Here is a 26,845-nt window from a genome sequence, read left to right as displayed (position 1 = left end):
CAAGCAGAGGAAAAAACTGTCAGCCCTAAAAAATACAACCTGGGGTTAAATTCTGATATAAGGCCCTTAGCTTTATTAAATATTAGATTTCCACTTTGTCAAAGGATTGTTTTACACTCCACACCTGTTAAGTCACTAGAAAGACAATGCTGCTTCTTGCTAGCTATAGTTAGCAAAGGCACCACAGACATATGCTTCTCATAGCTTTCTGAATTATCCACCTATCCTAGTATGTCCGCTGTCTGTCTGTCTGTCTATTACTTCCCTGCTTGCCATTATATTTCTTTCAAATCTAACATTAAACCACTTTTATCACCTCTTGTAATCTGTAACTGTAACATTTTGCTTTATTGACATGCATATCCTACCTGATGTTATCTGTTTTTTTCTCTTTGAATGTATGTGTGACTAAAGAATGTATCACTTGATCAAAAGCACTGTTCCCTTGTCGTCATTTGAGTTTTCTTTGTAGAGAGATCTCACAGAAGTCTTGTGGCATATTGCTTATAGATTTACTTAGTACAACCTAAGAATGACTTTTAGATTTTTGACTTATCAGTTACAAAATGATTGGTAAGCACACAAGTACTGTTTCAGTATCCCAATCACTCCTCAAATGGCACTTCGGGTCTTTAAGCTGAGTGACTCCTGTAGTTGCAAAAAAACCCTGCAAAATGTCCTTCTGCTCCCATGTTGTGTGACTTTACTAAGTTTCTGATCATCATATTAATATGATTAGTTCTTTAGATATTTTAAAATCACCTTTAATGTGTCATGATGTTCATAGAGTTATAAAGGCAGATAAACAGGGATACCAGCTTAAAAATTATGACTTGACAACTGATTAGCAAATGGTTGAACAGTGTCCCTCGGTTTCTTGGTCAGATTTGACACATTCAGCCAATCTCTGATTACAAATATCTTAGAGTGCAACACTGCAAATATCCAACTTGTACCCTCGTGATAGGTCTTAACTGATCTTTGGGTGATGTCATGATGACTACATCCATCTTTTATATGCAGTTTTATACTCTAGTTCTGGGATTGTTGTCTTTAGTGGTGCATTCCATCAGATTGAAGATTTTAAGTATTTTTTAATGAAAAGTACAAATATATATTGGTTTCTTAAAAATCTATATTTTTTATTTTTGACTTCCATTATGGTCAGTAATGAACATTTTCAGTAATATATTAATATAGTATAATATAACATATATTACACTATAATATATTATAATATATATATTACTGGATTTTAAAATGAAAAAAACTACAGTCAACATAAACTATAAATTTTAGTGTGAGAGAAAAAACAAGACTAAAAGCATCATGTCGTTTGTGGACTTGTCAGGCTTGTGAGTCTGTCTGTAATTACACGACTGTCTGTCTCCTCTGACCGCCCTGCCAATCCATAATACCAGTAAACATTATGAAGTGCAGAGACATATGGCCATGCTCCAAACTCCTTTGGTGTGCCAGTGAAAATATTGACCAATGTCAGCACTTAAGACATGTAGTTCAGGAGCTCAGCCTTTATTATTTATACCTGTGTTTAACTAGTGGCTGCACTGCATTGAATAAAGCCTTGTTTCACTGACTCTTCACAGTCTGGGATTAATCACTTTGCCATTTGCGTCAACAGGCACGCTAACCTCTCATTCAGTGCTGCCAATTCGGATATTTGGATTTCAAGGACATTGTTTACATTTGCACAGGCTTGACAGATTCAGTTCAAGCTGGTTTCAATAAAACAACATGGAGTGACATGAGCAATGCTAAAAATGGATTTTCTGTGATGTTAAATAAACTAAAGGGGTGGGAGTGTCAATACATTTACCAACTCTGTTACCTTTGATGTGGAAATGTATACAGGAAGTTTGTTATCTGCAAAAATGAACTTATTGAGAAGGGCAAAACTGTATATTTCCAGTTTAAATGCATTAATGTTTGATAATTTGTAACAGCAAAAAATCATTTTGGAAAAGGACAAAACATCACTTTAGCTCATCCCTGTTGTCCTCGTTGGAGGTCAGTGAATCGAGAAGCTTTCTTCTCTAAAAGTCATCTTTTAGACTGCTGCAGGGCTTTGACAGATGGCTCATCAATAATGCAGAATACCCTGATCATTACACGTCGACATGTGTTCAGAATCACCATGTTCAACAGTGGTTTCTCAGATTTACAAATAAGGCGACATACTCACAGTGAGCAGGATGAAAATAAAAAAGCGACCTTTTACATGTTGCAGTGGAGAAAGGAGAACCTTTCAGTACCCAGCAAAGAAACTGTGTTTAATATTCACAAAGCTTTCTTGCTACATAGTTTTCCTTCTTGTACATTATTAATAGATACAATATCTGCCACAGAGATGACGCAGATTAGCAACACAAACACTGTCTTTTTAGTCCGCTCTTTTCAGACTGGAGACAGAGAGCATAAATGCCTTTCTCAGAACACTCCTGTCTGGGAGTCGTCAAGCACGAATCTGCTGCCATGCCAACCAGCAGCAAGACCAATCCCTCTCCAATATGCCTCTCCTCCAGTGGATTTGGTAAGAATGCTTTTCATCGTGCCACAGAAAAAACAGAATAACAGATGAGCATCCCGGCTATTCCCTCTCATCATAGCAAAGAGTTCTCACTCCAGGGTTGTTACCAGAGCCAAACACATCTCCCACTGTTGTTTGTTTTAGCCACATTGATGTGAATTAGTGGACAGGAGATTAGACTCTTGTTAATCTGCGTCACATTACACAGTGACATAACAGAGTATCGGCAGCATTGCATGTGATTTTCTTTGTTATAACAACCAGAGAAATGGAGGTCTAAGAGGAAGTTTTGGGGAATTAATTTTTAAACACACATAAAAGATAAAGTAGCAGACTAGGCCAGAGGCTTGTGTGTGTGAGTGTGTATGTGTGTGGGGGGAACAAAGTGTTTGTGTTTGATAGAGGGGAAAAAAGAGAGTGAGTGTAAGAGAAAAGCAGGCAGGTTTGGGATTCTGCGTGTGATTGCATGCACCACTCATCTGTCTGCCAACCCTGGCAAAAGTATGTATCTTGGGATCTGAGCAAAACCTGTTGGGCTTTGTTGGGGGCTTGAGAAGGGTTGGACAAAGATACAAAAATGCTAGAGCTGGAGCAGTGGATGTGAAAATGACTTGCATGACCCTGGAAAAGGATGTTTTTATCGTCTTTGCCCCTTTCTTTGAGGGTGCTGACTAGTGCAGTCTTGTAAGGGCAGTACAGCACAAAAGTTGTCAGTCGGCACCCTGCCCTACTGTGCAACTTTCCCTCGCAGAGTTTTGACAGCAACATTAACCTCATTCGTCAACAGGCACCTGGTCCATGGCAGGTGAGCTAAGGCGCTCAAATTACCTCCAGTCACACACAGAATTTTTAGTTTTTCAATCAGCTGCCCATAAAGACAGATTTTTTTATTTGCACCAGAAGCATAAATGCTGGCTGGCAAAACTATACAGCACTTAAGACAATTAAATTAGCTAGAAACAACATATATAAACACTAGACCAACATCAGAGCCAACATCACAAACACCTCATTAATTGATGGAGTTGAATTTCAAGGAACTGTTCATGGAACAGGGTTTACTCATTCATGTCCACAGCCTGCTTTTTCAGCTACGCAATGCTATCTACACCTTGTCAGCTCTGTAGAGAAGTACAGCGGTCATTCACATTTTTATCCATTAGGGGGCTCTCCAGGAATGACTAGTGAAGTTACCCTCCCCCAGAATCTTCCCCAGATTGAGCTCCATCATGCTAACCAGCCAGTTGTGATATATTGGCAGAAAGGTACTGAGCATAAAGTGCAATGCGTAAATGGGTAAATCGATCGGTGGGGCTTAGGATCCTATTTTAAAATGAATGGCAACACGGGAAAATCAAAGTAGTAATTGAAAGCCGAATGCTCAATAAATTATAGAATGTACTGCATGTGTTTTTGTGTCTGTGCTGCTATGCAGAGGGTGTGGCATGTATCTTTCAAGCTGTTCTATGAGCTGATCCACGCATCAAATATATATGTACTAAAAAGCAATGTTAATCCATGCCTTTCCTGGGTGTAACAAATAACTGGGTTTTCAATATTCACACTCTGGCAGACTAAAGGCAGTTTTACAAATGGCCACACTCTGACTGATTTTCAAATATGGATTAAAACACAGATGGGACATGTCTTTACTTCAGACCAACATGTATCTAGCATGTCAACTGGGAAAGCTCCTATATGATCTCATTAAGACAAGCAAGCAGAGAAAGTGCTCTATAGAGGACAATGTATATTACTTCTGATGCAGAGGCTTCAGAAGTGCTGATGATGGTTATATTTTTCTATAAGACTAATATAATACAATATCTTATTTGAAAAAAAAATTGTTATGTAATTAAATTTCATTGAAGTAATATTAAAATACTTTCTGTGAGGATGGCCCCTTTGTTAAATAAAGTGAGGTCAGAAAACACAACGAAACAAAATAATTTTATGTTGCATTAATTTTTTTAATATGTATATTTTTTTCAAATGCATGGCCTTACTTGCATATTCCATCTTCAGGGTCCTCTAGCCCAAATCTTTCATCAAAGGTAAGCTGGATCCTCATGTTGCTGCTGGCGACTAGTCTCCAGACTAACACTGTATTCCTCGGATAAGTGTGCGGGAAGTCTGGGCTGTGGATCATTCCCTCTCCAGACACTGTTATAACTTTCTCCTGGTTTGAATCTTGCACTCCTAAAACAGAAAAAAGAATGCACAGACCATGTAATAGCTTAATATGTAAATCAGATTATAATGCCTAACTGGTCCTTGACTACCAATAGGGATACTCATTTTATTGCATTTTAATTGACAAGAGCTTGGTTTGAAAAAGACTTAAGGTTATAAACTAAAACATGAACATGTCTGCCACAATTAAAGATTATTATGTAGTTTAAAATAGTGAGGTGTTTACCACAAGAAGTGAGACAAAATAAGCGCTCACTGTTTCGTCAGGCAAATCATTATGTGATTGTCCTCCTACGGTTGGTGGGCCCTCAAGCACCCACCCCAGGGTAAACTGGTCTCTTGGTGTTCCTACCCTCACCTGGTAATGAACTTTAGTTAGTGACTGAAACAGTGAGACTGCAAATACAAGCAGTGGAAATGAACATTTCCTCCAAAGAGTGTCTGGGCTCAGCCTTAGAGATAGGCAGAGGAAATTGGTCATTTGGGAGCCACTAGTCCTCCACATTGAAAGGAACCAGTTGAGGTGGTTAGGCATCTAACTGATGCCTCATGAACTCCTGATATTTAAGGTGATTTGGATGTTCCCCTGGAAGGCGCCCCTGTGAAAGACCCAGGACATACTGAAGAGATCACATCTCTCAGCTGTCTTGGGAACAGGCATTCCCAAAGTGTTCCTGTGGAAGAGCTGATTAAGTTGTGTAGAGCCAGCCCTGCCCTCTGCAACCCAGACCAAGTTACCTGGTTGCATGGATTAAATATTGAGTTTGAGATTTTAAAAAAAAAGTAGGAAATGAGATAACATGAAGGTAACCAATCAAAAAAGTTAAAAATTTAACTGACAGATTTATCTGATACTGGAGTAAACACAAAAGCAGTCTCCAAAGAAAAATTCAATCAATCATACAATCATACTCTTTTATTTTTTATTATCATTTGTGAGTGCATGTAATTGGATTTAATTGTATTGTTATGATTCTTTGTAGAATTCAAGAAACTGTTTTGACCAAACCCAATAATCCAACTGGAACTAGTGGCCACAGGGTTTTAATGACAATGACAACACAATGACTATGCTTGTCACTCAGACCCAGACTGCACAGATCCTGTCACCTTGACATGAAAAATTGCCAAGATGCTTCCACCTGAGCCTCACAATCATTGCAAGACAACACCCTGAAACCATGCTGACTGCAGGGCCATTTTAAAGCCATTTAGTAAAATATAATTAAATATAAATAACATAAATACACGAGAAGCCATCTGCACAATTAAACACATTAAAATTAATATAATATATATATTTTACATTATATATGTCTACTAGTGTAGTATTAATAATTATATCTGTATATAATTTATATGCTTATTTATACTGTTTATTACTCATTACACTTACTAAAATACCTAAGTATTAATTATAACTGAAAAACAACAACTTTAACCAATGTTAAAGTATGTCAAGGTATTAAAAGAGGATGATTGTTTTGTCTTTGCTGTAAAATCACACATACACAATCTTTTAGTCTGCTTCTCTCTGAGGGAAATGCACTTTTTAAAGAAGCCAGGTTAGCTGTTTTCCCCAGGCGCATTCATTGAATGCAGAGACGCTATTGAAATTGGCACAAAACACTGTAATGCTGTAGCTATATTTAAGTGAACAACATATAATCTGGCTTCAGGAAAAAGGTTCCTTTAAGCAAAGCCCCATTTTCTATGATAAAGGTTTAAGCTTGTGTCAACACTGAAATATTTTGTTTTGCATTACATAAATTGTCAGCAGAACAATTTACTAAAATAAACACTCACTCGGTGTATTCCAATTAGCATTAACGTGCTGTGCTGAAATTTTGATGACTTTCTGTCAAAGTTTACAATGATAAATTGATACCATCCCCAGCATGGTATTTATTTTTGTACCACTGATGAACATTCAGTATTCATAAAACAATCCAATGCATTTAACCATCAGATGAAGCAGCAGGGGCGTAATGTGTTCAGGAGAAGGAGTGTGCTGCTGGATGTTTGGTAGTCCATTAAATGGATGAGTAACCATTTCCCCCGTGCAATACGAACAATTTTATGTTTAAAGCTTGACTACTCTTTATTTTGCCATAAATTTGACTAAGGATGTGATTCATACTCAGTTGCCTGATTCATTGTGAGGTTATTTGCATTACAAAAACATAGACAGGCTAGGTTTATGCCATGTTTTCACCCTGTATAATGTCAAAAAACAGCTCCACAGCAACTGAGTTTCTCTGAATGGTTCCAAGGATAATAAATCTCTTTGAAGGAGTGGTCACTGAAAGTAGGTAAGAGAAACCAAATTCAGCTGTGACTTCTTAACAAGCAGTTTCAATTTTGAAAATTTAAAGTCAGTAACTTTAAGCAAACATAGTGTTCACGCCCTTGTTGCTCTTCATGTCAAGTTTTATACGTGATTTACAATGAGAAGTTTAGAAGCTAGTCTGCTAGCTGAATTGGCTGTTTTAACATACAGTACACATAAAGTTTAAAGACACTCACTGACTCGGACTTGATTTGTATATACTAGATGTGTGCATCTTTGTCATGTATTATAGCTTGCTTGGCTCACGTTTATAAAGCAACATGGGCATTACAAAAGAAAAGGGTTCTGATTGGTGAAGAAAGGCACACAGTCCTGAATGTATTTATCTATTTATTAGGTATAACTTGATTACATTTTGTTCTTCTCCACTTGCATCTGCTCTGATTCCATTTATCAGACAGAATATGCATATTAGAAAAGAAAAAAAAGACACTTTTAGGGAAAAAAAATTACTTCACATTGCAATTACCACTTTGATGTCTTCATTTCGGTTTGATTGTGTGCCAGGTGGGAAAAACTGAATGACTATATGCCAGATGCAAAGAAAAACAAAGCCCAGGCATGAATTCTCAATGAACAGGCTCTTTCATAACTATGTGAAGAGTATACCCTCAAGTACAAATTGTCTCATCCAACCAGGGCCAACTTTCAGGGTAGATCCTACTCCTTGCAAAACTGCACATGCAGTTCTTGCAAAAGCAGGCATTTCAACAAGCATTATTGAAATAAAAGTCTTATCTCCTGCATCAGGACTACACATGTTTATTAACAACAAGCTTCAAAATAAATAATTCAATCTTTAATTTTTAGACTATGGTTTATTTATCACATTGTGTGAGATTGATTCTTTTTCTATCCACTTGCTGAGTCAAGAGGAAATAAGGAGATAGCTTTCATGCTATTAAAGCTTTGTTTGCCATCATAATGACATCTTTTAATTACATCCCCATTACAGTGAGGTTCATTTTGTCCATTTGGTATTTTTAATTATTAATTTTATGTATTATAGACGAAAAACAACCCAACTCTATCTGGCCCTGACTAAAAAAGTAATTGCTTCTCCTTGTGAAATCATAAAATTAACTGTGATTAAGCAGCACATTTGGATAGTTGAGTTCAATTTCACTTGCCACACCCAAATCGGATTATTGCCAGACATGCTGAATCAAGAAAATACTTAAATGGAACCTGTCTTATAAAGTGAAGTAGGCTAAAAGATCTCAAAAAGCAACATAAATGCTATAATCTAAGAAAACAGCTGAGAAACAATCATTGACATTAGTCTGGAAAGCATTACAAGGAAGACTCCAGTGAAGCAGAGTGGAAGCCATTACCCACAAATTGGAATAGTGGTAAATAGCGAGGGGAATGGATAAGCGATTTAGTGATTCTGTTTCTATTATTGATATTATTTATCATTTCAAATCGATCAATATCAATTCTCAGTGGGTATCATTGGCTTCACTTTGAATCACCACCATCGCCAAAGCAGCATACCAAAGACATTACAGTCATGCAAATAAATTGCGTGGTCAAATGTTTATATATTTTGGAGGTGTTTCCCCTCTTTGTTGTGATCAATGTTGTGGTCATGACTCAAAAAAGTAATGTATTACACATTACACAGAAAAGATTTCTTAAATGAAGCACGTTACTTAATTACTCCCAGGAGAAATTAATTTGTTACACTACTCGTTACATTCCTCACATTTCTCTGTAAAATTGTCTCATGATTACCATTTAATGATATGAACCTATAGGCTATCGTCCCACACACCAACACAAATCCCTGTCCTAATGAAGACAAATATGATCTTTATCTAAGTATGCAAGTATAAACACAAACTCGACAATACAAAGAAAAGATGAAAACCAGCACAAAGGGACTTTAAAAGCAATCAGCCCTGTGATTTTACTTTAGAAACATGAACAAGTAGAAACAAAGGCTGCAGCCTGACCGCTCTGTTTGTTACCTGTTGAAGTTTAGGGTCTGGCTGTTGGGCTGGGGCTAGCTTAGTGTTAGCATGCTATCTATGCAACTGTTTGCAAAGAGTTGACATAATGTAATTGCTTCTGTCCAGATCTGTTTCCAATTTACCATTTTGCTCTTCTCCTTTTGTGCAATAAAAACAAAAGTAATGTCCATATCCACGCTGTAGACAGCGTTTATTTTCCTCCTCCAACAAATGAACTGAAATCAGTTGATTGTAGCACAAGTGCAAGTGGAACCAAGCTGACTAACAGTTCCAAGGGACTGAACTACTGAACTATTGAGATTCCCATCCCTATTGTGGTTAGTGTGGCTAAATTAAACCAAGAGCACATCAACAACTTATCCAGGAGGCCACAAAAGAAGCCAAAACAACATCTACACACTAACAGGCCCCACTTGTCTAACGTTAAAATTTGATGATCTGGTAATTTAAGTGCAAAAATGCAAAAAATTGAAAAATTGTTAACAGAGAAAATAATTTTTCTAGGTACTCTTTCCTAAAAATGATGAAATATGTTATCATAGGTATTCCAGACATCTTCATGGATGAAATCATAGTTAATCCAGAACGTCTGCAAACATCCTCTCTCATCCTTACACACCCATCACAAGTAACTGCAGAAGGTGGATGAACAATGTGTTCGCATTCCTCTTTGGTTCAGGTATTTTACCGTGAAGCTGAAGAATGAATTATCAGAGTGATTCTTCTTTGTGGATCTTTTATGCACTTGCATCAAAGCAGAGAGTCCTTAAAAGTGAGAGTACATCACCTGAGAACCAACATCTGATTAAAGTCGAATCCACATGGTAAAAAAACAACCTCCTTCTTTCATATAAACACTGTCTTTTCATGCTTTTTCCTTTTCAGCCTTCTCATTGATAGCCTCCCTCTGTAATTTATCCTCAGTGCACTGTAATATGCACAGACACGCTAACACTCAGGCCATGTTCTGGGTGTAACTTTGACTTGAAAATGACCTCACACTCAGGGTTAACCAATGTCATCTAATGATCAGAGATGTGGTCCCCTAGAGTGAATTACCTCAAACATGACTTTTCCTTGACCTACTTTTTTCTCTGTGAGTAAAGTAGAGTCAGCTATTAAGGGAGGAAGTGACTCTGAATAAATAGGAGCCTATACACTGCAGCCATTGTGCTTTGTTCACACATTAGTGGGTGAACCATTCATGCTGCTAAACATTAACCTTTCCCCTGCCAAAGGAAAACTAAAATGCCCATACAGAAAACGATGATTGTGTGAACACTTAGATTAGTAGACACAAGGAAAGAAATATGAAAATAGTGAGATATATACTACTCTTATAACAGGATTTATAACACACATCTTAACAAATAATGGGGCCGTAACAGTTATACAGTAAAAGTGCTCAAAAGCTCCATGCACACACATATGCACCCATATACAAGCACACACTTGCATTTAAACCCAGATGCTTTATTAAATGAAATATAGCTTTAAGCTAAGATTAATTAATGATAATGGCTCCTTTGTCCAAGCTGCTGCATGTTTCTCATAAACAACCAGATGGAAGAATGAAAATCATTCATCCTGGCTTTTGTTAGGTTCACTAAATTCATCTTTCTTCACATTCTAAAATTACTGTATCTCATTAAATTAATCCTTAGCTTAGGAGTTTATCTGGCAGTAGTATTGCTTATAGTACAGTAGCAGACATAATTTTGGCCTAGCAAGCCGCTATTCAAACCTGAGAAAGCAATACATGTGTTTCTCATGTGGGGTTTTACATAAACAGTTTTAAAGGAAATACTGTTTTTTTTTTTTGCTGTTTTAACAGTTGATAAATTAACTGAATAAATTCACAATAAATCAGTATGAATGTATTTTCAGCACCTTAATTAAATGATTTTATAATTTTGACCAAAGCTGGTAAAAGATTGGCCCAATACTTTCTCAGCCTCGCATAGATCACAGATAACCACTCACAACAGCTATTTCCTGCCTGGTAATCGACAGCTGAGTCACTATGATACTAAATCCAAATTTCAGCTCTGTTACTTATTGATCAAAATGAATGAGGAGCCTCTGTGCAACAGAGCTGCAGCATTTTTGATGAAACTGTACCTAACAAAGAATTCCCTTCTTTTACTGCATGTGTTCCAGCTTCAGTGCAATCAGTCCAACATCTGTTGCTTATTAAATTAGTGCAGTGGTTACTACAGGTGCAGTAAATTCCCGACCTGCTTAAGATATTTATTGCATTTGGGTTTACAGTCAGCCAGCCAGAAAAAAGGAGCTGAAACATGCCACGAGAAACTTTCATACCATTAAAAAATAATTTGGCTCTGCGGAACCCTTTAATCTGCCAGACATAGCTTCTGCATGTTGGGCAGAAGAGGAAGCATAGCAGGTTTGAAAAGAATACCGCAAAAGTTGAAGAAACTTGCAGTTGCACCTTTTGTGTAAAAACAAAACATTTTTAAAACCACATTTGTAAATCTAGAATTAACAAAAGCAACAATTTCTAAAACCTGGAAGCTGAAACGTGATCTAAAAAGTTTGAACAGCTTTAAGATTTGTGTCATTATCTAGTGTTCTGCTAAATATGAAGCATGTTTGGATTCCCATTTTTGTTCTTCAGATAAAATAACATTTTAGTTTTGTGAAAAGGGCAGTTTTGCACAGGGTTCAATGCATTACTTTGCAAATCAAAAAGTATCGCTCACAGGTATTTGATGTGAATTAAGAGGGTAAGTAGCATAAATGTGCTGCTGATCAAATGCACGTGATTAACTGATCATCAGTAAGTATGACCACCTCTATAAATTCAGAGTTTTTAGTAGTTTGCTGATTTGGAGCATTCACACAACATTTTTACATAAACACCTGATCCCAACTGTAAAGCAGTGCAGGGGTGATCATTTAGACTTGTTTTTTTTTTCACTAATAGAAACAGAATCGCTTCAAGATTTGGGAACTTAAGGGAACTTTGCTTAGACGAAAACCTCACTGAAGTAAAGCAACATTATAAAGAAGAGTGGGCCCAAATTTCTCCACAAAGATATGAGATAATGTGTCAAGTGAAAGCTTTCTTTTTTTATATGACATTTTGACCCCTGATATACTCGGACAGGTTTCTCCCAAGAAGCTGGCTGTGGCTCAATATAGGGAAATATCTTCCAGGTATGTCATGTTTACAAGAGTAGGATGCATATGAAGCGCCTTGAGGCGACTTTTGTTGTGATGTTATATAAATAAAATTGAATTGAATTGAATTGAAGTCACAATAACTCTGACCTTTGATCTTTTGGATATGGTAAATGGTAAATGGCCTGTATTTATATAGCGCTTTTCTAGTCCCTAAGGACCCCAAAGCGCTTTACATATCCAGTCATCCACCCATTCACGCACACATTCACACACTGGTGATGGTAAGCTACATTGTAGCCACAGCCACCCTGGGGCGCACTGACAGAGGCGAGGCTGCCGGACACTGGCGCCACCGGGCCCTCTGACCAATGTCATCATATATCATACAAAGTTTTAAATGTGTTATTAAAAGTCACCTCAACAATTTATATAAGTGTAAAACATAAAAGAAACCAAAAACAAAAACAAACAAAACAAAAACAGATTTCATTAATTAAGGGAAAAAAGCTAATTTAAAGTTTCTGCTCCTGTGTAAAAAAGTATTTGCCCCCTGCCTTTCAAATCATGAATTATCTGTGACTAACCACATTTTTTGCAAATCTGAGTTCAATTTCACAAAACCCCCCCCAAAAATCATAATCAAACATTATCCCACAATTTAAAGAAACTTGAGAAAAGATGTCAGTCTGGAAAGGTGTACAAAGACATTTTTAAGGCTTTGGGACCACAGTGAGAGTCATCATCTACAAATTGAGAAAACTCAGTGTAATAGTGGCCAAATAGTGGCCAGCCCACCCAAATTACTCGAGGAGTTCATCAACGACTCATCCACGAGGTAACAAAAGAATCAAAACAACATCTCAAGAAATCCAAGAACTTGCTACATTGTAGCCACAGAGGCGAGGCTGCCGGACACTGGCGCCACCAGTAGGCAACAGGGGAAGTGTCTTGCCCAAGGACACACGACCGAGACTGTCAGAGCTGGGGGCTAGAACCGGCAACCTTCCGATTACAAGACGAACTGCCAACTCTTGAGCCACGATCGCCTCGATTTTTTTCATTAAGATGAAAAGGAAAATTCACAGTTCTGATTTTCTGGAAAAGTAAAACACATCAACTTTAAGAGTTAAAATTAGCATTACTGTGAGACTATAGTTGGTAGATAACAATTATTATACAAAGTAGTATCTCTCAGAATGCATAAAAATAGCCTATGCTAAAAAACACTAAAGTTATATTATTAAGTCCTCAAGCCACCGATGGCTGTGAAAGATATCCTTAGCGCAATGCACAGTGTTATCTGAGAAATGATTACAAATCGTGATAAGTTTTTCCAAAGCCACAGCTGCAGGCTGTTAATGACAGTGAATGCACAGGAGTGTGCAAGCTCATGTTATGACTGCACACCACTGGCAGACACACCAAACCTAAACTGAAGTCTTTCAACCCCTCAGGCTTTGGTCCCATCTAGCACTAGCCACCACACAACGGCCTCTCCTCAGATTACAATGCTTCCACACCCCTCAATGATTTCTTGGAGCCTCTAATTAGTGCACGCACTTGTGTTTGGCATTTAGAAAAAGAAAGATTGAGTGTCAGTGTTTCTGACCCTCTGGAATTCTGTGTCTGAGCCTGGATTTAGACATGATATCAGCATAAAAATCAGCCATTAAGTGAAGAATAAATTCACTCAACCTCATTATTGTTCTTTATCATTTATGAAGTCTGTAGTTACTCACTGTTGCCTAATTCAAACAGACAATTTCTAAATCATTCTAGTTTTGCACAAGTTACAACAGTGTACAAGCTTCTCTCTGTCTTAAAATTGCTGTCATGTGCTGCATTATACAACGATGCCCCTCATCAACCTGAATTTCCTTGTTAGCTGTCACGCACATAATTAATATCAAAGCTAATTATTGTAAAGAGGATGGACTGATAGTTGAAAAAAAGAAAGAAAACAAAGCAGAGCTGTGAAATGTGAAACACTAGGAGACAGAAGTACCGCCCCTTCTGGCTAAAGAAGAAGAAGAAAAAAAGGCAATGACAGATGAATTAGGTCTTTTTTAAACTTTGTTTCACAGCTGTGGATGGCAGCTTCAGGCTGCTTTGTAGTCACATCTGTGTGCTGGACAGCTGGATATTTGGAGAAAATTACAGTTTGATCTGTGACGAGCCAGATTGGAAGACAGCTTTGCTTTACCAGATCCAGACACTGCTATTAAGACTGATCAAAGATCCAGATTTTGCAATGAACATAGCTGAGAGATTTGAGACCTGACCATAACCCACCTTGGAGCTCCCTGGAGCTCTCCCCTGAGATAGAAACATTCAAATCAACAATGCAGGGCTTACAGGAGGTCAATAATGTTTTCAACTAATGATTTCTAAATTGTTCTGGGACCACACAAGTATGTTCTGGAATGTCAGGAAAGCTTAGGTTGCAACTTGGAGAGCAGCCAAAGTCAGACACTCAATGAGTTTGTCTTCACACATCTTCCTCCCTTGTCCCATTACTTTAATCTTATCTTAAATCAGAAAAATCCAAGTAACAGAGAACTCCCAGTGATCACTGTAATGTAAAAACTAAGAGCATTGCAGCTACTAAGCAATGATTATCTAAACACAACATCTGCCTTGAATTCCCAAAAAATAAACTTACAATTTACTTGGCAAACATAACCTCTAAGCAACCCTTTAAGAAGCTTGCAGCAACGCAAGAAAATCTGGGTAAAACCTCGAATGGTCTGATGGGATTTTTGCTGTAAGAGAAAAGCATTCAGTATAGAAATAGATAAACATACAGCTCAATTCAGTTCAGTATTGGCAATTTAAAGATAAATTCTTTGGTCTATGGCTCTGATTCCAAATACAGATCAGTTTCTTTAAGGAGCTTGTCGTGGATCTCTAATTACTGCCACCCGACCAAGCCTCTGTAACCTTTTGGTCCAGCTGTCGACAGAAGAGAGGCTGTAGCTCTGAACCTAGGGTAATGAAAATATACCCCTTTGAACCTCTATTTACCAAGGGAGGGTTTACTGAGCACAACTGCTCTTTTCCTGTGACATCCTGCTTTTTCTTCCAAACACAAGAACTGCAGAAAAGAAGCCTTGGGTTGTTGTGTACAGAATGTATACAAGATTCAAACTGATGAAACCGTGTTCAAAGCCATAGACGTTGGTTCTTCCTTTGTTGGTAATTCAGTCAACTATGTCCTTATGTCCCTTAATCAAATTCAAACTCACTTATTTTGTTGAACCTAAAAAAGAAAGAAAAGAAAACAGGAGGAAATGTATATCTTTCAGATGTGAGAGAATAGTGTCTGCACCCCAGAATACCAAGTTGCCAAGAGGCTGGATTTGCTAAACTAAACATGTTTGTACCTGGATCTTCAGAGTTGACATGAGTGGCAATTTCAGGATTAGAAAAAGGGGAAACTGATGTTTCTGAAGGGTGATGTTTGAAGGTAATTCAGTGACTTAAAGTATGCAAGTTAATTCTCCTTATGGGTCACTTTAATCAATTATATAAAGAAGTACAATGGAGTGTTGTCTGGTTTTAAGAAAAAACAATTTTCTTCAATTATCTAATTATCTTAAACATTAAATCTTTCTCTCATTATGTCATTAAGCCCTGTTACAAAATTACAAAATTTCACATTTCAGAGCATATTAAATACTACCACAGTTTATGTGAGATTAGAATAGAGACAGGCAGCTACATTCCAGCTCTGTGCAAGTTATTGCAAGAACAGAGATGGACATGTTTGCTGGTTAAGGGGAAATTTGGCACCTTGCACTGATTGATTTCAATGAAAAAGGGGAGGGGGGGGGGGGGGGGCTTCCTGGTGTAAGACATGGGCGTGTCACACTGCATGAATGAAATTAAATGCCAATTGAGTGTGAAAGTCAGGCTGCTGTCTTCTCCAATAGCTCTGATTAACTCATTAAGCACCAGATGAAGCTGGTGATTCAGTGACCTTTCATGCTTCACCTTAGCTGATTCTGAATGGCTAATTGCATACAAATCATTAAGTCACTTCCAAAAAACAAAAAAACAAAAAAAACCCAAAAAAAACAAACAAAAAAAACAAAAAAAAAACAAATCATTAAGTCAAACAATATCTCATTTAAAACAAGCTCACTCATTTATAAACACATCCAGTGATTATTTTATGGTGTCTCTCTGCGTAAATCATCACATTTTTTGTTGCGTAAGGTGAACTTTCTTAACTGGACTTCAGCACCTGAACTGCAAGTAAATCTTGCCTGACATTCTATAACATCTGCATCCTGCTACACAAATATAATACTACTCAATGCCTGAAATTTCCTGAGGAGCACTGTGATATCATCAAACTCACTGGACATAATTTTTATGAGCTTGTTTAGGAAACAGCTTTCGATATAACAAATAAATGGGAACTCTCACCACTTAGCTTCCAATTTTCCTCTACACAGGTCACTGAGTCTCAGATTGTCCACTGTTTCTTTTTTTTTTTTTTTTCTTAAATGACATCAGAAACAGCAGTATGCGACATTACGTGATGGCAGAGCTTCAGTTCATCCTTTGTCATTTTTTTTTTTTTTTAATAAATAGGACAGGGGGAATGAATGAGAGAAAGAGGGGGAGAGAAAGAAAGAAAACCAAAGGGGAGAAGAGACGGTGAGAAGGGGGGGGGAAGAGAGAGAAAAAATAAAAAAAAAAGAACTCCTGGGTCACCTGTATGGAGAAAAAAAACAAACAAACAAAAAAAACAAACAGAGGAGACAGCAAACAACAAAGAGCAACATAATAATAGAGAAAACAAAGCACCATCACAATAAACTAGCTAGTCATAGATATCAATATTTACTAAATAATAAACGATATTGTGCAGCACGCAAGATAGACAGCGCACAGTGTGCTTTGAGGCAGCAGCCAAGAACGCTTTAGTCCGCGTCTGTGAATACCCATGTGTGCATACCTGTGTGGATCAGCATGCTTGCATTCCAAAGGTTTCTCCATGTAATGATCTGCTAGGGAGTGTGGGGGGGCCACAGCCCCGTCCTCCAGGGTGTGAAGCGGGTATGGAGGAGATCAAAACTCCAGACATCCAGAGGCCCCCAGAACACAAGAGACCATGGAAGACCAACAGAGGGGCAGCCGCGCCACTGTCCCAGTAAGAGCTGAGGAGAGTCCCAGATGAGGGCTCGCCCAGCAGCCGCGGAGCAGAAGTCAGGGGGAGTTGCAGTGACGCGCCCGTGAGCTCCGCCGGCCCCCAGCTGTGCCTGAGTGACCGAGCCCCAGGCCAAGAGGCCGGGGGCACCCCACCTCCAAAGGGGCCCGAGCGAGCCCCAGGCCCCAGGCCCCGACAAGCGGCCGCCAAGGAGTGAGCCGGTGTGTACCCGGACGCCCACCCCCAGACACAAAGAACCAACCAACACACAACACACTGTCCACTGTTTCAGGACAATCTGAAGGCTGTCTGACTCTCCTGCTGCTCGTAAAAAGGCCTTTTAATCATCCGCATCTGTTTGCTTCCAAACATAACCTCACAGTTTGATGATTATTTTATCTTTAGAAACAATGAATATTCATGATGCTGCATTCAAGCAACAATAGCCACATAATTATCTCTGGAGATAAATGGATACAAAACAGATGTCTGTTCCTCTAACATAAGCGAATATGTGCATCTGAGTAAATACGTCAAGTAATGGAGGGGGTGGGGGCAAGGTATAGCCTAGGGAGGTTGCCAGTGTATTGTGGGGCCAACAGAAAGATATAGACCACTCATGGTCACAGTAACACCTATGGACAATTTACAATTGATGTCTTAGGGACTGTGGGGTTAACTTGGAGAACATGTAGAGAACCTATGGAAGCACAGGGAAAACACAGAAGAGCCCCAGCCAGCCAGGAACAGTCTTACTGTCAGGTAATGGTGCTAACCAATGCTATAGCCAAGGTACAGTAAACACCACATGTAGACCAAAACGTAGACATAACAATGAATCAAATTGTATCCTATATGACATGTATTAAAGCGTTTCTTATTTGTTCGCAGCTTATAAACTTCATTCAATTTTGACTGAAATTCTGGAGTGCTATGTGCAGTCATTGGTACTAAGCAGGAAACCTTATTGGTCAAAACCAAATCGATTCACTTACACCAATCACGCACATTTGCTTTGAATGTGACTGGCGGTCATGGTGGAAGACAAGAATGTTTGTTTTTCTACTGCATCAACAGAGTAAATATTAACTCAGTATACTTTGGAATACTCTTTTTCTGGTCTGACTGCAAATGAGTTTACCTTCATTTGTAGTTGCTAAAAAGTACCTATGAGTAATGAGTTTGCCTTTAATGAGTAACCAATTATTTTCTGCTTTGAAGCAACAAGTCCTGTTCGTTACTTGATCTCTTTTTAGGCTATTTAGGTAGACTAATTGAAGTCACTTTACAATAACAGTAAATGTTTGTGCTTTGACAGTATGATTCAGATGACTGAGAATTCAGATGATAACAAGCTTGTTATGTACCTAAAAACTACTGTACTAAATACTGCTCTAACAAAGCAAAACACACACATGCACCACACACACACACACAACCACTTACACAATAAGAAGTAAAAAAGTCTCCTACTAATTAGTTTGACTTTTGAGTCACCTGATCATCAGTCAGTTTGAACATGTTTTTTCAATAGTAGTTATCTAAATTTAAATGATGTAGGACCATGTGAGTGATCTTTTTTATTTTTAAAATCTTTGTTTTCACAAATTACTTGAGTTTTTGAATTCATACTTACGTTCAAACCTATCTTACAATACAATGACGAATGCAAATAGCATTTGACTGCAAATCCAGCTGCTCTCTGCCTATGTGATAACTGACAATATTTAATATATTTTCAGTTATATTTATAACAGAAACACTGGCAGCAGCAGAGTGGTTAAAACAAACGCTACACTGACACCAAGCATGCAAACACGTCCATAATCTGCCTGTGAAAACTGAACACTGAAAGCATCCAATACTGCAAACATTGCCAAAAACAAGCCAACTCGGTGACCTGCTTAAATCTCCGCTAAAGCCTGTCAACAGGTGTGAAGGGAAACAAAGTGCTGAACAAACTTTGGCTGTCAAAGCACAAAATGAAAGATAGATTTTGACAAACGGAGTTGTGCATGAAAGATTTGCCTTGTCATTGGTGTCTCATTAGTTGCAGTAGTTCCGGGCCATTTTAATGCTGTCGTCTGTAAAAGTCCTAATTAGAGACAGCTGAAGAGAAGAAAAATGTGAAGTAGGAGGAGGAGGAGAAGGAAAAAGGGGCACCTTTTCTTGTGAAAGACAGAGTTCTTACAGAGTCACTCTTTCTCACAGCATTATTCATTCATGAGGTGTCCTTCAAGTTGTTATCAAACAATCTTCCATGTGAAGAAGAAAATGGACTGTGGAAGTCTTGGAGAAATACAACTGGTGAGTAGTAGTGGGCATTCTCTTTCACTCCCAAGATGACCCTAGATACAGATATGTCTATATTTTATTCATTTAGTCTATTATTAGTCTATTATTAATCATTTTTGCACATTTTATTGTCACCTGCATTTTGAAATAAATGGTCACACCAGTGTGTCCTGGGTCTGCCACGGGGTCTCCAACTGGTTGAAAGTGGCCAAACTACCTCCTAAAGGAGGAATTCCAATCAAATACTTGACCAAAGTCAGCTAACCACCTATTGTTAAGCATTTTAGATGGGGGGGAAATACACCCTAAATTTACAATTATACGTTATGGGCTATATTATGAAGTTCTACCTGAACTTAGTTGACTCCAAGAATAAAAATAGGAGCCATAACAGGTGCCCTTTAACATTTTTTTACAGCACAAATGGGAACTAAATTTACAAGGGACAAAGCTACCAAGCTTGGATACACTGCTGAGGTTTAAGATCAGCCAAGACAAAAGATAAGACATAAAACATGCTAAACCTAGAAACTAAACAAAACAAAAAAATAAACAGCGTTTTTTGTCCTATTGAAATGTTCATTACCTGACGTGGCAGAGTGCCCGCTTTATGTCATGTCAATGATCACCGGTGTGGAGATAAACTCAATCTTTCCGCTCAGTCTGTGAACACTATCTTTAACTTCATTTAAGGTTGAAGGCCTTTAATACACATAACGCTAGACATTTAAGACCTTTCAGGGGATTTATCGTCATTCTTGTTTCCACTTGTATCCAGATGTAACACAATTCCATGTCAACAACAACATTAAACACCTCTTAGTCACAGTGGATATTTTGACTTTCCAGTCACGGATCTGTCTAATACATTAATAAAGGCTCGTCTGACCCATGTATTGTGCATTCTGGCACAGCTTATTGGCACACATGTGCTTTTCCTGCTAATACAAGCCTGCTGTGAGAAATGCCACACCCAATGGTGTAGTTAAATGGCATAATACCTAGTAGTAAAACACATTATGCCCAGTACTTCCTAAATGACAATATTCTGCTTTAAAGGTGCCATAAATATTATCGCACCATTTCTATATTTCACATTTATAACAGTTCTAAATTTGTTGCCATCTTCTAATCGCACCATGGTCCCTGTGTGTAATTCCACATCATCGAGTTTCTCAAATGTTGTATGCCTCAAGTGATACTGAGCTATGCAACATCTGGGCACTTGAGCCCTTTATATTATGCCCATCTGCACCAAACACAACCACAATCACATTCCCTTTTAATCATTAAGTACAATCTGTTTAAAGCATTTAGCATGAAAACATGCTCAGAGAGCTCGTCACAGTACCCATACTGCAACCTATTCAACATTAAACTAGAATTCATGTTCCAAAAAAAAGTGAAAGAAAGAAGTGTCAAGGGATCCCTTACTAACCTACTATAAGATTCCCTGTTGAATGAATAAAGCCCGCTCTTCCAGTAAGTTACTTTGTTTTGCCAGCTTTTTTTTCAGTGTACAAGGACAGCAGCCCTGCAACAAATTGCCACATTAACACAGTGTATCATATTCATCACAATTTTGTTCAGTACATTGTGAATGGAATACAAAAGGCCAAGTCAAGTGTCTGCATATCTCTTTACAATCTTTTGTAGAAAGGCTTTTAGTTAATCTTTGGCGCTTGTTGGTTCTTGCAGGAAATACAACCACATGTATCTTCACTGCATGTATAACAAGAAATAGATGTTAATTTATTGGCCCAACATGAAAACAAACAATATCAAATTTTGAACATTATTATAAGAAAATCCGTGGAAATTCTACTTCAGATGTCATCTTTGTGACGAGTAATATTATGTTCTGTCTTAATTTGTTCTCTGTTCCCAGTTCCAGCTTAATCAGGTGATTGACAAACAAATAATTCATGCTTTAAACTTGATCCTATATGATGATGTTGCGTCCAGTATTACATTCGACATTTGAAGAAGCTCCAAATTCCACAAGTAAAATTGCTTCCCTTTCGTATCCAACAAACTGTAAGTTCCTATGCCAAAGATTTACCTTGAACACAAAACACTTCCCATCGCCACAGGATAACCCTGTACCCCAACATACTTGAGTAAAAGTAAAAGTCACTCATGTTTTGTTAAAAAGAAACTGCTGAAGGTCCTGTTCTGCATGCAGACATTGATACATGAACATGCTCACACACAGTTGGCAAATCATTCTGGTCAGTCATAAGACCTAATAGCTAATGTGTATTTTCATTCCAGCTGGACTGGAAATGAAACGGATACCCTCTCTTGGGGATCCAAGCGTAAGAACGCCGGGGGTGACTACATCCAGCATGCCCGAAAACCTATTTGTGCTTTGGGAAAAGCCATACATTCTCAAAATAGTACGTGTGATTAGGTTACCGACTCTGTATGGCACTGGCATAGCATCGTATATCACATCTCACCATGTGCTAGATGACATAATCCGACCAGCATGAGACGGCAGTGTACCAGTGATTACTGGGACAGGTGTGCTTTTTATTTTACCCACTTAAATGCATTAGAGATGGGATATTTCACATCTCCCTTTAATAGCTTCTGGTTCTTTTCTCACTCTCCTCCAGTGGCACATAAACAAGAAATAAAGGCCATTTAATTTCCATTGGAATTTGTTTAGTGACTGAAAACTGAAAGCAAAAGAAATAACTTCATATATACTCAGAATATTAAATCATGTTGTACATATCCAGTTACCTCCATAAGCAACACATGAAAAGATAAAGTTCACTGATATGCTAAATAGTTCAGCTATGCATGCATGAGCTCTGGCAAGCCAAAAACAGCCCAAAGACCTTGACCTGATGCACACCATGCTGCAAGGGATAAAATATTAATCTAAAAAGTATTTACTTTAGTATTGATTCTTGTAGATTGTAATCGATCAGGTAAAAAATGTCCCTGAACGGTAGAGCAGTTCAAGTAGTCCCACGCAGATGTATTTTTTCCTGGTCAGATTGGTGCACAAGTTGATTAAACACAAAGGAAACTGCCAAGTCTCTACTGAACGAAAACAAGAAGATACCCACTATAAGCTGTAGTTTGTATTGCAAGGCATTACACGCACTGTAATGAAAATATTTAATTACAGAAGCCTGGAAATATATGCCAACAATGCACCTGACAAACAGTCCACATTTACACGACACTGCACAGCTTTTTCTATGTTTGGACTTGGGTTGTAGTATACTGCACAGCTTTGTTACAAGTTCATAAAATATACTGCATGCTTTTAAAGTTGTTTTACTGATTAAATGAAACATACAGGCTTGTTTATGCCCAATCCAATGAAAATGTATTCTTTCCAAATGGGTGCTGTAAATACAGATTTCGCTTTTTATATTTAAAATTATGTTTTTAAGTTAGTAAAATGCTACCATTATATACAGATCATTGGCTTATTCTCATAAACTGCCAAAACTACACATTAAGCACTGATCTGTCTAATATATATTCTGAGCTGTATGAGGGTGTTCACACATCGCTAACTCTTGCTGCCTCTTTCTAAAATTAGCATGCTTAATGATGGTGCTTGATAACCATGAAATATCTCTGCTGCATCAGATGAACCTAGTCTCAGTTTCACACATGATGAACCCTTCTCATCATAATGAAGAGGAAGGGGGACAGCTGGGATTATTTGTGCCACAGTGTTGGGTCTTCATGCTACAATCCCTGATTCATGGCTCAACTGTTTACTTTCCTCTAAGATATATGCCCCATTTTGGCATGGATCTTAGACTTAGCAATGTCCTAAAACAGAGCAACTTTTCACAAATAGCTGCAGTTTAAAAAAAAAAGTTGTAGAAGCTCTAGATGTTTAGATTCTTAGCCACCATGAAACTGCACTAAAAAAACATGCGAAGAGTCCCAAATTTCTTCTGAAGAATGACAATCACTCCAAGTAGAGCCAGACTCATAAAGATCTATCATCAGTGAGACTCTCCCATAAATCCCTGATCTCAGTTTCATCAAGTCAGTCCAACAGAAGCAACTCACCCAGCCTAAACCAACAGAAAACCTCCAAGTTCTTCAAATTGCCTGGAGAAATTTACTCATTAAGTGCCATTAAGACCACAGAACCAGATAAAGCCCTTTAAAGGACTGCTTTTGAACCCATCCTATCTATGTTATTAAACAGTTATTATGGTATTACATCTGGTTAACATTAGACATTAGAGATAAGTAAGGATGATTGTGTAAGAAAACAGTTCCAGAAGTTCCACCTTATCTACATTAGTTTAGAGCTTTTATTTTCCTTAGTAACTACCAGATAGATAGATAGATAGATAGATAGATAGATAGATAGATAGATAGATAGATAGATAGATAGATAGATAGACAGACAGACAGACAGATGGTGAATCTGAAGAGTCAAAACAGGACAGTGAAATACCTCTGTGATAGAAGGTGATGACATCTGCCACGTTATGCAGACATGCCAGAGACGGTAACCAAGGTCAACTCATCTCACTGCCAAGATATTTAGTCAAGGCTGGAATTCCAGTTACCGTAAGAAAACCAATACTCACAGGACAACTGAGGTCTGTGTTAAAACAGTGCCACATTGGCCAGGTTTCAAACTTCACAGCCTCAAGATGATCCAAATATTTTATCAATGGAACCTCCTGTTTTAGAGGGAATCTGTTTTGTTACAACAAGAACGACACTGATTCTTGTCAGACTTTGATCGAACAATTTTTAGAGCCCCCCCCCCCTTTTAAACATTTCTATCATAGTTTTTATATTACAAGGCTTCAGAGATAAGTGCAATTTCTTGCCTTGACATGTTTTGTTTTCAGAGCTAAATGTACCTAAATTACGACTGTGCAACTCAAATTCTTATGCAGCCCATATTAAAGATTGTCAAAGTGAAATACACTCAACAAAAATATAAACGCAACACCTTTGTTACTGCTCCCATTCCCCATGGGATGGACGTAGAGACCTAAAATTCAGTCCAGGTACACAATATAACCATCCCTCCCAAACAGTGGTCACAAATCAGTCCAAATGTGTGGTAGTGGGCACATCTGCTATATTGAGATAATCCATCCCACCTCACAGGTGTGCCACATCAGGATGCTGATCTGACATCATGAGTAGTGCACAGGTGTACCTCAGACTGCCCACAACAAAAGACCACCCTGGAATGTGCAGTTTTGTCTCACAGCAAAATGCCACAGATGCCACAAGCAATGAGGGAGCGTGCAATTGGCATGCTGACAGCAGGAATGTCAACCAGATCTGTCGCCCGTGCATTGAATGTTCATTTCTCAACCATAAGCTGTCTCCACAGGCGTTTCAGAGAATATGGCAGCACATCCAACCGGCCTCACAACCGCAGACCTCGTGTAACCACACCAGCCCAGGACCTCCACATCCAGCAGGTTCACCTCCAAGATCGTCTGAGACCAGCCACCCAGACAGCTGCTGGAACAATTGGTTTGCACAACCAAACAATTTCTGCACAAACTGTCAGAAACCGTCTCAGGGACGCTCAACTGCATGCCCGTCGTCCTCATCGGGGTCTTGACCTGACTCCAGCTCGTCGCCGTAACAGACTTGTGTGGGCAAATGCTCACATTCGATGGCGTCTGGCACGTTGGAGAGGTGTGCGCTTCACGGATGAATCATGGTTCACATTGTTCAGGGCAGATGGCAGCTGAGAATGTCCCAGTTCTTGCATGGCCAGCATACTCACCGGACATGTCACCCATTGAGCATGTTCGGGATGTGCTTGACCGGCGTATACGACAGCGTGTACCAGTTCCCACGAATATCCAACAACCTCGCACAGCCATTGAAGTGGAGTGGACCAACATTCCACAGGCCACAATTGACAATCTGATAGACTCCATGCGACGATGTGTTGCACTGCATGAGGCAAATGGTGGTCACACCAGATACTGACCGGTTCTGGGTCCCCAGACCCCCAATAGCGCAAAAAACTGCACATTCCAGGGTGGCCTTTTGTTGTGGGCAGTCTGAGGTACACCTGTGCACTACTCATGATGTCAGATCAGCATCCTGATGTGGCACACCTGTGAGGTGGGATGGATTATCTCAATATGGCAGATGTGCCCACTACCACACATTTGGACTGATGTGTGACCACTGTTTGGGAGGGATGGTTATATTGTGTATCTGGACTGAATTTTAGGTCTCTACGTCCATCCCATGGGGAATGGGAGCAGTAACAAAGGTGTTGCGTTTATATTTTTGTTGAGTGTATATACAACCATGGAAATGTGATATAAACAATAGAGGGGATAGATTACTTTGATTGGAGTGACAAATTACCTAAATGAAAATGAAATGCAATTTACATTGTGATGGTCATGTGTTAATGCAGGCCTTTGTCTCATCCAATGGTGCAATAAAAATAAGCATATCTTGCTCTATGGATGCATTTTTCTCCAAAAGAAGTAATAATATAAATCAGTAACCATTTTTTCCAGTAAGAAAATGCAAATTCTGTTTTGAACACCATGTTAATTTACAGAGAATAGCTGGTATTTGCTGTGATAAGTAACTTTTACTTTAGCCAGATATACTGAACTAGTCCGACACTTCATCAGACTATGAGAATAAGCACACTCTGGAAAACATGCATTTAAACCAGAATTTCTCCTTTTCTTTTTGCTTTGTTTTATTCATCCTGCTTCATGTGTAACTGCTTTGTTCTGTGCCAGCTAGTCATGCTGTAGCTACTTGAGTTATTGTGCCAAAGCAGCTGATAACATTTACCAAGTCCTTCCATTTAGGGAGCTAAATTGCTTTTCGATTTAAGTAATTTCATTTTGCTGATAAGGAAAAAAAAACATGATAGAAAAGTTATCTGTATTTATTTTGCTTGTGGAGTATAATATAACATTTTTAACAATGTGAGTGAAATGGCAGCTTTCAGAACAACTATTCACCAGGAAACACTGACAAAGCTGAACATTTGAAATGATATTGCTTGCTCTCAATTCTTATCTGGAAGCTGGTAATATTTCAGAAAGTGGATTTCTTATTTGAGGGCAGCAGACAGAGACAGGACAATGAGCCTGCTACAGACATTGAGCTGATAAGAAACTGTGAGCAAAGAAACACAGCAAGAAAATATATTATTTTACAAC

General features: G+C 38.5%; 1 protein-coding gene across 1 annotated transcript in view; it reads right to left on the bottom strand.

Annotated features, from left to right (window-relative positions):
• The window catches only part of pdgfc (platelet derived growth factor c), a 48,158-nt gene that overhangs the window by 14,403 nt on the left and 6,910 nt on the right, over positions 1-26,845 (bottom strand). The window contains exon 2 of the mRNA XM_086259963.1: positions 4,555-4,747. Within this exon, the coding sequence (XP_086116089.1) occupies positions 4,555-4,747 (193 nt within the window). The remainder of the gene's footprint in view (positions 1-4,554; positions 4,748-26,845) is intronic.

Source organism: Aulonocara sp. 'chitande type north' Nkhata Bay, linkage group LG2 (assembly GCF_057382095.1).
Source record: "Aulonocara sp. 'chitande type north' Nkhata Bay isolate Kocher_YH1m ecotype deep benthic linkage group LG2, A_spYH_male_GT1.1, whole genome shotgun sequence".
NCBI lineage: Eukaryota > Metazoa > Chordata > Actinopteri > Cichliformes > Cichlidae > Aulonocara > Aulonocara sp. 'chitande type north' Nkhata Bay.
The sequence above is the reverse complement of the archived record's forward strand: the minus strand, read 5'-3'. Positions and strand labels throughout refer to the sequence as shown.